The 11,054-nt window shown below is 48.1% G+C and overlaps 1 protein-coding gene across 1 annotated transcript; it reads right to left on the reverse strand.

The window, feature by feature from the left end:
• Positions 1–6,346: 6,346 nt before the first annotated feature.
• LOC109761652 (uncharacterized) lies at positions 6,347–9,209 on the reverse strand. The gene is made up of 7 exons (XM_020320472.2): positions 8,941–9,209; positions 8,774–8,838; positions 8,616–8,659; positions 7,626–8,521; positions 6,974–7,057; positions 6,796–6,857; positions 6,347–6,705 (listed from the first exon to the last, which is right to left on the reverse strand). The coding sequence occupies exons 1-7, from the start codon at positions 9,172–9,174 to the stop codon at positions 6,600–6,602; spliced, it is 1,491 nt and encodes a 496-aa protein (XP_020176061.1). The 5' UTR covers positions 9,175–9,209; the 3' UTR covers positions 6,347–6,599.
• Positions 9,210–11,054: the final 1,845 nt, after the last annotated feature.

Genomic DNA, 11,054 nt, shown 5'->3' on the forward strand with positions numbered 1-11,054 from the left:
AAAGCCACAAAGAAAAGCGAGGGAGAGAAGACTCCAAAGCCCAAACCCCCACGCAAAGCCTGCTTTGTTAACTGATTTGCTCCTCCTAAGAGGACACAAACCACAGGTTAGCCTCACCTTTTCCTCTTGGGTTTAGCAAGGCCATCAGCTCATGTCCTCCCCCACACACAACATTATCAGTTTCCCTAAGAAAAACACACAATATTAGCCTCTGTCCATCAAACCCATTTCTGTTACTAACCAAACCTTTTTTAATATAAATAAATATATTAATATAAGGTGACACACTCCTGTGGTTTCTTGTCCTGTTCCTTCTAGTTAGTTTCGCCCATGTAGTGTAGTTTATTTAGCCCTTACAGTTGTTAATATCCGTTGGGCTTTTTTAGGTCACATTGCCCAACGCTTGATGTCACCATCCTGCAAATATTCATGTGAATTGGAGTGCTTGTCCCAAGGATGATAAGTTTCAACAGTAGGTGTGCCATGGGAAATTCCAATTTGTCTCCTGGGATGGACTTTGGCGCCAAACCTGCTTGGTTCAAATTGGGGGACATCTTAGTACCACAGCTAGTGCTGCTAGTCAACATAATGCTTCTTCTTCTGCCATGGCACCATGGAGGACTAGTTAATCATTTAGAGCTTGGGGTGCTATGCTTTTAAGAATGCTAATCATTCCAAAGTGTCCATGCCCTAAATACGTTAGGTGTGCCCTTTTATGCCAACATTTGAATGGCAGCAGAGGCGATCATGACGTTTGGGGCATAGTTTTGTACAGTATCAGCAGACGAATGGCCAGTGGCAGGTCACGCTGCCAGAGCTTTGGCTTGCTTGCAACCCAAGGGAAAGAGATCTGCAAAAGGTGTACGTCTTCATTTGTAGTAGTACGTACGTACGTACATGTTGGAAACCCCACTCAATCTAGCTAGCTATAGTAGCCAGCAGTCTTGCTTGCTTGCTTGCAGCAGGTGAAGTCTCTCGTCTCCTCCTCGTGCTGTACTGTTGTGGCATGCGGGCAGTTATGGTGATGTGTGAGGTACAGGCCAGCAGCAGCAGTTCTTGGGAGTTTTGTGAGGTACAAGTCACCGGGTCAGATGACCAAACAGTTATTTATTCGGAGTTTGAATGGGTTCCTCGTCAGGCCAACTCCGGAGCACGACTCCAAACGTAGGTCCATTCTATCCGAATTTCGTCCGTTTAGGATGGCAATAGATAGTAAAATGGACATGTGCGTCCGCTCGTTGTTGGAGGCGCCCAACACGGCGGCCGAACACAAAATGTCCGCCTGCACTTCAGCGCCTCGCCCACTCACCACCGCGCGCTCGCCATGCCCGCGCGTCCGCACCCTGCAGCAGCCCGCCACGCCCGCTCGCGCTGCTCGCCGCGCCAGCCCGCAGCTGCAGCCCTCGCCCCCCGCCGCGCGCGCCCCCGCCTGTCACCTGCTGCCGCGCGCGCCCCGTCGCGCCCGGCGCCACGCGCGCCCCTGCCTGCCGCCGCCACGCCCCGGCCGCGCCCCGCCTCGCCCTCACCCTGCTCAGCCCCGCAGCCGCCGCGCCGCGCCTCGCCCCGCCCCTGCCTCGCCCTCGCCCCGCTCACCTCGCCGCGTCGCGCCCGCCTCGCCCCGCCGCCTGTAGACGCGCCTCGCCGCCCGTCGCCCACCACCACGCCCAGCAGCCGCGCCCCCGCCGCCCGTCGCCCACCACCACGCCCGCAGCCGCGCCTCGCCGCCCACCACATCGCCCCGTCGTGCCCGCACCCCGGTGCTGCAGCTGGAGCTCGCCTTCGAGCTCCCGCACGTGGAGGTGGCCGCCGGCTGCAAAAGGGGAGAGAGAGGGACGGGTGGGCGGGCAGCCGGGCCCATCTGGTTCCAATGACAGATGGGTCAGGGGTCACATGTAAAGAACACAGCCGGACAAGGACCACGCTGAGAATCGTCCGTTCGTGTCCGTTCCAGACGCAAATCCGGCCTAACTTTGCTCCCAGGATGGGGCGAGACGGACCAGAAACGGACACTTTTTACGGATAAGATTGCGCGTTGGTTCGTCACATTTGTCCGTTTAACCCCAAACGGACATACCCGGACATTTTGGGGTCGCGCGATGGAGATGGCCTCACACCTCTTTTCTTTCTCTGCATTGTTGCAAACAGTTCTTCAGAGGAGTTTGAATGGATTCTTTGTTTCTTGCAGTACCTCCTGATTCCTTAATGGCACAGATAAAAATTAAAATCATCTAAAAAAAGGTAAAACTTAAATAATAAAAAGGTGTGTGCAGTTTCAGCCGCACGCGCGTTTATCACTTGGAATTGTTTTTCCAGATTGAACATTTGTAATTATTCAGAGTTTCAGATAGATATATGTATGGAACTGACAGCAGCATATGTAGAGGAGGCATAGGATCAGTCCAATCAGAGAAGAGAAGAAAAAAAACATCTTTCTTTCTTTTGTGAAACCCAAAGGAGATCCCTGGCAGGGAGAAAGACATGGGTGCGCTCACGGACCAGGATGTGTATACAGCATCTTCATCAGGATGCGTGAATGCTCTCTGGTCTTTCAGCTCCTTTGATGCTTTGACATGATGACATGAGTAATCCACGTTCGCTGTTCTCTCTGTCTCTCCCTCTCTCTGCTTCACAAAACCTGTGCTAAAACCAAGGCTCCTCCAAGAGAGGTAGGTATGGAGAGAAACCTCCATGAAATCCAAAGGAAAAACTTTCTCTGCATTGAGTCCAGATTTTGTAAGCTTGCAGTGCACACATGCATGCACAGGCAGAGAAGGCAATTCTTCCAGGGGGCAGACCAGGCATGGGCATGGCCACAGTGCATGCAGCATGCCAATACAAGGCGCCATGGAGGTGACCTGTCTTAGGTTTCCATAGGTTAGGCCACAGCCTCACAGGTTGTGTGTGCTAGCCACTGTTAGCCACTGTAGGATGCTAGTATAGGTTGCTGCAGCGGCACATCTCCTCCTGCCTGGCTTTGGTCTGGGAGGATCTTGACCGCCATGGATTGAGTGAGTGAGTGGAGCACTGGACTGGACCGGCAGCAGCAGCAGCAGCAGTGGGATCGGCTCAAGTTTATCTTGACTGAATTTGAACTGGGTCAGGCTGTTCAAAGATAAGGCCACTCAGATGCTAGATGCTGATATGCTGATGCAACCATCATCATTACCACCATCATTGCCATGGAGTTTGCTCCAATGTTGCTGTGGTCATCATGGCAGGCAACAGACAAGAGGCACTCTCTTCACAGCAATCAGCTCTGTTTCTGCTTCTTCTCCCTCTGTCTCTGTGTGGAGACTGCAGCTTTGACCCTTTGTGTGGACTGGCCCCCCTGTGCGCGTGCTGTCCTGGGCAATGGGCTAAGCAAATGGAGGACCAACTCAGGCCCAAGGTCCACCCACCTAGTAGTACACAGAAGCAACCTTCTGATGCCTTGATGGCCTGGCCCAGCTGCTCATGCAGCTGGCTTAGCTAATATACATGATGTCTGCTGTTTCTCAAAAAAAGAAAATGACGTCTGCTAAAAAAAGCTAACACTGTAATACATGATGTTGTTTAAAAAAAGCTAAGGGCTCCTTTGATTCAAAGGAATTTTATAGGATTTCTGGAGGATTGAAATCCTTAGGATTTTTTTTCTATGTTGGTTCTTGATTCATAGGATTGAATCCTATAGGAATTTTTTCTATGGATTCTTTTGTACTACATTTCATAGGAAATCTAACATCCACTCCGATCTCTTTTTATATTTCCTTTGTTTTTCATGTGCCATCAAACACTCCTTGTTAATCCTATAGAATTCAAGTGGGCATGCCACTCCAATCCTATACTTTTCCCATTCCTACGTTTTCAAAATCCTACGAATCAAAGAGGCCCTAATACATAATGCTCCATAATATAATGTATTCTTTTTGAAAATTAATAACCTCACTTCAAACAGATGGCTTCGCATTTTCTGTGATATAAAAGAGTAGCAGTCTGTACTAACCGTAAATCAGGGACAGAGAACTTTGCAATTTCTTTGAAGTAGTAGAAAGGGTGCAGTCTGTACTAACGGTTAATCAGGGAGATATGATTTGTAGCTCAGTTGTGCCACAAATAAAATGCAACTCCCTCCGTTCACTTTTATAAGATCAACTTCACCGCACGATCCCAAACGGACGTCCGTTTTGTCCGGATTCTGTCCGTTTGGGTAGGGCGATGGGGTCATGTCCGGGCCTGTCCTGGGATGCGGTGACCATGCGCCCAGCGCGCGGACGCATCCCGGCCGCATCCTGTCCGCGTGCATTTTTCTTTGCAAGTCCTTAACTTCTTTTCATCGTCATTCATTTTCGGTACATAAAAAATACATCATCACATTTTGACTAGTAAAGCAAGACCAAAGAAAACAAAAACAACAAGAATACATTTTAGAAGATACCCAACTTCCATAACTGCTCCCTTAAGTTGGGTTAGGGCCTTCTCGATGCACTCATTATTGATTTGTGGAGGAGGCTCGATCTGGCATCCTCCTTTCTTCTTCAAGCCAGAAGTCGATGTTGCTTCCTCACACCTAGTCTCGTGTCTAGCCTCTAATCTAGCAACAAGTGCACTTGTCTCATCTACAGCCTCTATGCTAGCTAAAAGTGCACGAACATGTACTAAATTTCGCTCTATCAATATATCGATGTACTCTTCTTTCCAATACCAAAACTTGCATCCATGCTACACAATAAAATTTGTAGTTAGCACAACTAGTCAAAACCAGAGCACAAACCGAAGCTAAAAAGAGCACATACCCCATCGTTTAAGCACTTGATGAACACCCATCCGGGATGTTTCGGCGTTGTAGACACGCGGCGCATGACCATCCTTGGGCAGTGGTCGCACTTAATGAGTGGCAACGGTGCGCCGGCGAGCTTTTGGGCAAGCACCGAGCCCGGCCGACCGCCATTCGTGTATCTGCCGGCGGACCACCGACGGTGCAGATCCGAGCGGCTAGAGGAGGAGCCACTGCCTGCATGTGGCCTTGCGGCCCTGCCAGGGCCTTCCGGCGAGGTGCCCGGCCAGTCCATGGCGCGGCCCGGCCTCCCACAGCCAGGCGAGCGCAAGACCAACCGGATCCGCCCCAAATCCGGCCAGCGGGTGCGCAAACCAGGTGGCCGTGGTTGGGTAGCTCGGCGGCGCCGAGGGGAAGGGGCTGGGCGAGCGTGCGTCCGAACTGCACGGCTGCAATGACAACGGCGGCGGTAGCGAGGGGAAGAGTGGGGAAGAGTGGAGGGGGGTGCGGCCGGAGGGAGGGAGGGGGGCGGATAGAAAAAGGCCCGCCCTGTGCCGCCGACGGGCGGGCCAGGGAGGACACGCGCAGACGACCCACGCTTCTGTGTGGTGTCCGTTTCACCCCAAAAACGGCGCAAACTTGGGCCGCGGATGGGTAGAAAGCGGACACAAAACGGACAAAAGTCCGTTTGCTCCCGCGCGCTGGGCCACCTCGTTTGTTCGTTTTACCCCAAACGGACGGGGGCGGACAGGATAGGGTCGCGCGGTGGAGTTGGCCTAAGACCCTTTATAAGACCCTTTATACGTCGACCATCACGTTCGCCCACGTTTATGGAATGTCCGTGTTTTCTAAATATACCCTCGGTGTCAGTCGCTCTGTCGGATTCCCCTTCACCCGCTCGCTCGCCTTCGACCTGTGGTGAGCGAGTGGCGATGGCATCGTCGGAGGCCAATCGAGTGAGGCTGTGTGCGGCTGAACTGACGCGTGAGGCAAGCGAGGGCACGGATACAGTATGGCCATGGCGGAAAGCGGCGGCAGCAACCTGGCGCGGCCGGACGGGCACTGACGCTCCGGATCTAAGCAGTTGATATTTTCCAGCGGGAGCACGACGAGCGGATGTGCTTCCCATTGGTTCATCACAAACGTAATTTGAAATTCAAACTGAAAAGCGGTAGAAATGTCTTTTCGCACTGTTTTGGGCGGTGAGTACTATGCAGTAATGTTTCATTTCGCATTAGCATAGCCAAAATGGCACATCAAATCCAACTGATCACGCCTGACCTAGCTGCTCATGCAGGTAATACATGATGCTCAATTATATCCTCTTGTAGTTCTTAAAAAAAAATTCTCTTGTAAGCTGAAAAACAGTATGTCCTCTTGTTAGATTGAAAAATTATATCCTGCTAGTACTAACAGAATATAACATTATATCCTCTAGCTACACCTGTCCCTGGTTTCCTTTCAAAATATAAAATAAAAATAGAATATATTTTCTTTCAAAAATAACAGCCTCAGTTGAAAGTTGATCAGTCTGATGTAAAAGAGTGCAGCAAACCAGGGACTGGCAGGTGCTGCAAGAGGCATGACAGCGAGTAAAACGATACTATGTAGTAATATTTCATTTCCCATTGGCATGGCCAAAATGGTACCTCCCACTGAGTCCATTACAAAATTCTGATGACTTAACAGAGCATGCGGCATAACAAAAAGGGCAGGATACAACAATTCAATGTTTTCGCTTCTTCGCTGCAAAGCAGGCATGCCTTCACTTCTTCCTTTCAGCAAGACTGACCGAGTAACGAGGGCAAGAATGGAAAATGGCGCACGACTTGCACCAACAATGCGATTACTCGTCATCTGAATTGTTAAACTTAATCGAGTGGGTTTGTAGATCAATGAACCCACCCTTGTAGGTTCCGCGCTTCTTCTTGGTCTTCTCGTGCCTAAAATCCCTGCAAAAAGAATTGAACACCAATCATGAAACCATGTTCAGCAGTACAGAATTCAGCAAAATACAAAGAAAACAAGAGCAAGTCTCCAACCTTCCTCTAACTTGTCCAAGAATCTCCTGTGCCTTTGCACCGTACCCAGAGTCGGCACCACCCTGTGAGGAGATAAGTACAGATCAACCAAGCAAGTTTAGCATCATTGAGAAATGCTCGAATTGCTATGAGCTTATGATCAATAAACCTCAGGGAGATATCTTCCAACAGTAAGTACCTTGGCCCAATATGAATTATCTTGTAGTCTTTCATCAGCAAATTTAATACCTTCAGTCTTTACCCGTTGGAATGCAATTTTAGGCTGCAGTGAATGAACAAGACATGGATAATCAAGATCTAGCCAATTCTCAGAATGCTTATGCAAGCTTTATCTTCAGAACATCAAGCAAAAGATAATTATCAATACTGAGAGGTCAGCATATCCTAAAAGCCCTAGAAAATTATCATAGCAAGTACCACTGGTCAGTGGTCACATCAGCCTCTTGGGTAGTGAACTTTTACTTACCGGTAGCTTCTAACTGAAACATATTTCTTAGTACAAAATAATAACAATAACAATAATGATAACAGGAACAACAACAACAATAATAAGTACTTTCGGTATTAGCAATATATATACAAATTCTAACACAAATATGTACAGACTTAGCATGATAATGTTAATAGATACAATTACCTACATAATATATAAGAAGACTAAATAAGGTTTCATGTAAGAGAATGTAAGAAGCTACCAGAAAATACGGTTGAGACTTTCAACTGTCAGGGTGATTAACTGTGACGTGACAAACTGACAAACAAGCAATGCTCAAAGAAATTGGAGAGATATTAAACATCACACGCAATTGGAGAGGCAGCAAACATCATACCTCAGAAAGTTTCTGCCTTTTATTTGATTTCGATGCGGTGCTGGGCTCCTTCATATCATCTTCGGTGGCAGTGATATCTTCTTTGGCAGGGGGTTTGCTTCCTTCAACTTCTTCCAGTTTCCTCTTCTTGCTAACAACTGCATCATCAGCTGAAGCCTTTCCATCTTCTCCGTTCTCAATGTCCATCGCAGTCTTGTTTTGATCATCTGGTTTGGGAGCTGAATCTTTCCCTGCAACTTGTTTATCTTCTACCTGAACATTTTCTTCAGAACCTGACTTCTTTTTCTTCTTCTTACTTTTCTTCTCATTGACATCTTTCCCTTCTCCTACAGCATTATTATTTTCACTGGCACCATTAGATTTCACCTCGGCCTCGGCAGGTGCAGTTCCTGCATCAGTCTTATCTGAGGTCTCAGAAGTTGATTTACTCTTCTTCTTTTTCTTCCCCTTATCCAGAGGAGCACCATCACTCAAACCATTCTCGTTAGCCTCATCATTCTGAGTCTTAGGTTCATCCTCTCCAGATTTCTTGTCATGATCCTTGAGTTTCCCTGCCGCCTCTAACTTGGCTTTTACTGCTAATTCCACCTTTTCCAACCTAGCTTCAACATCCTCATTATCTTCCTGTTTCTTGCTTTTCTTTTTCTTGCCATCAGTCTTCTGATCATCAGTCTTCACTACAGCATTTGCCTCGCCATCATCCCCCGCTAATGAGCTATCCTTCTTCTTCTTCCGTTTCTTTTCTTTAGTCTCATCATCCGCCTTTTCGCTGGGCTTTTCAGGGGCAGAGGGCTCACTTGCCTTACTCTCAGACTCATGAACTTCAGCACCGCCTTTCTTGTTCTTCTTTTTCTTGCCCGCACCTTTCTCCTCTGCTACGGCATCATCTGTTTTCTCTGCATCAACAAATTCAAGTAAGCACCAATCAAAAGGGAATACAAGGTCAACAACCAAACCAGGACAACTCATAACAAACAAAGATGCAGCTACCTTGCTCATTGCCGGCGGCAATATCAGCTCCTGGAGCAGAAACGCTGCACACAACAACCAAATTGCATTAAAAGTCAGCAATTCCAGTTTCCAGGGTAGCATAGCTCACCAACAGAAGCAATTTAACAACAACGAAGGATCTCTCGTGACAGAGGTACCTTGATTCCAACAACTTGGAAACCGCGTCCTCCAGGTTCACCGGCGACGACCTCCAAGCATCTCCCTGGAAGTAGCCAATTCACAGCCTCCCGACGTAATAATCTCCCACCGAAATGACAATACACGCGGATGCGTCTGGGAGAGAGAGAGAGGTGGCGTGGCGTACCTCGAGGTTGGCCTCGGACTGGAGGGCGGCGAGCGTGCGGGGGAGGCCGCTGGACTCGAGGAAGGCGGCGACAGCGGCGAGGACCCGCGCGTCGGGGGCGGGGGAGGCCTTGGCGGCGGCCCCCTTGCTCTTGCTCTTCTTCTCCTTCTTGGCCTCCTCCTTGGCCATGGCGGCGGCGGCGGCGGGGATGGAGGGTAGGGAGGCGAGTGCTACCTGGCGCGGGACGAAGAGCATCAAAGAGGGGGAAAGGCTAGGGTTTGGTGGTCGGGGTTTATACACCGGGTCAGGACTTGGGTTGGACTTTGGGTCTGGGTGTGGTGTGTGGGCATGACATGTGGGACCGCGGGTTTGGTGGGCCCGGGTGACCAATGGGAGTGAATACTTTCCTTTTGTTTGTCCACACGGGGAATGAATTCAAATTTGGAAGTGTTTTTTTTTTGACATGTGGAAGAGCTTTTTTTTTCGGAAATGATAAAATTATAAGTTGCCGCAAAAATCGTTCGATTTGCCATGGTCAAATCTTGACGTTCGGGACTTATCGGCGTCCTTTTTTTTAAACACAATACATATGACGAAGTTTGTCACTGACGCCTTCGTAATCGACGGAACGTCACCTCCCACTAAACGCACATCGTTGGATGGCCTGGAATAAATCCAAGAAAAATCGAACATCAGTGTCAGGACTTGAATTCTAAATGACTTCCAATTTAGAATTTGAAGGAGCTTTCTTAAAAGCATAAGTACACTATAGATCCACCTCTTCATCTTTTCAACAAACCCCAACGTCCACTCATGTAACTCTTCGTCATTGCTTTATCTGGAATAGAAACCCTAGACACAAAGAGGGTGTTTGGAGACACGAAAAGACTCCCAACCCTAGCCGCCGCCACAAGTTCCCTACACGCCGCCCCTTTGGCCCCTTCAGTTTCGCCGTCCGACGGTCTAGTCGGCGGCAAGAGGAATGAGGGCCCATCTATTTATTTTCCTTCCCATAGGTTTTTGTTTCCCCGACGACGTTAACGAGGTGGCGGCGGCGATGACATGTTGGAATAAGGTCTATTGGATCTCTCCATACCTCGACAATGTCCGATCGTGCGTCGACTAAGACTGTGAAAGTTTCTGTCACCAGATCTGTTGTTTCCCTTGGGATCTTGACAATTGGTGCGTCTTTCAAGGAGAGCTATTGGTTGAATATTTGTGTGACAACTTCAGCATCTTCTTCTGTATTGTTCTGTGGCATGGTTCGTCTTCTCCAACCCTCTAAACTAGTGATGATGGTTTGCAAGCATGTACTGCACGGGGTGATGCTCCAACTGATGTTGCTTCAGCGGTGTTTAGATCTCTCTACAAGCTACGAGTGGCTATTACGGTTTTCAAAGCCTCGTAGAGAGGGTGCATTTGCAGATTGTTGGAAATGTGCCCTACAGGCAAGTATTGTATTATTATATTTTCGTTATTTATAATTAAGAGTTTATATTTCATGCTATAACTACTATGATTCTGGAATATGCGATTCGATGGAAAACTGAAGAAAATATGCCCTAGAGGCATAAAGTTGTTATTTTATATTTCCTTATATCATGATAAATGTTTATTATTCATGCTAGAGTTGTATTAACCCGAAACTTGATACATGTGTGGATACATAGACAAAACAATGTGTCCCTAGTAAGCCTCTACTAGACAAGCTCGTTAATCAAAGATGGTTAAGTTTCCGAACCATAGACATGTGTTGTCATTTGATGGACGGGGTCACATAATTAGGAGAATGATGTGATGGACAAGACCCATCCGTTAGCTTAGCATAATGATCGTTAAGTTTTATTGTTATTGCTTTCTTCATGTCATATACATATTCCTTTGACTATGAGATTATGCAACTCCCGGATATCGGAGGAATACCTTGTGTGCTATTAAACGTCACAATGTAACCGGGTGATTATAAAGATGCTCTACAGGTATCTCCGAAGGTGTTTGTTGGGTTGGCATAGATCGAGATTAGAATTTGTCACTCTGAGTATCGGGGAGGTATCTCTGGGCCCTCTCGGTAATGCACATCATGATAAGCCTTGCAAGCAATGTGACTAATGAGTTAGTTGCGGGATGATGCATGC

This window comes from Aegilops tauschii, chromosome 5, assembly GCF_002575655.3.
Source record: "Aegilops tauschii subsp. strangulata cultivar AL8/78 chromosome 5, Aet v6.0, whole genome shotgun sequence".
In the NCBI taxonomy this organism is placed as follows: Eukaryota; Viridiplantae; Streptophyta; class Magnoliopsida; order Poales; family Poaceae; genus Aegilops; species Aegilops tauschii.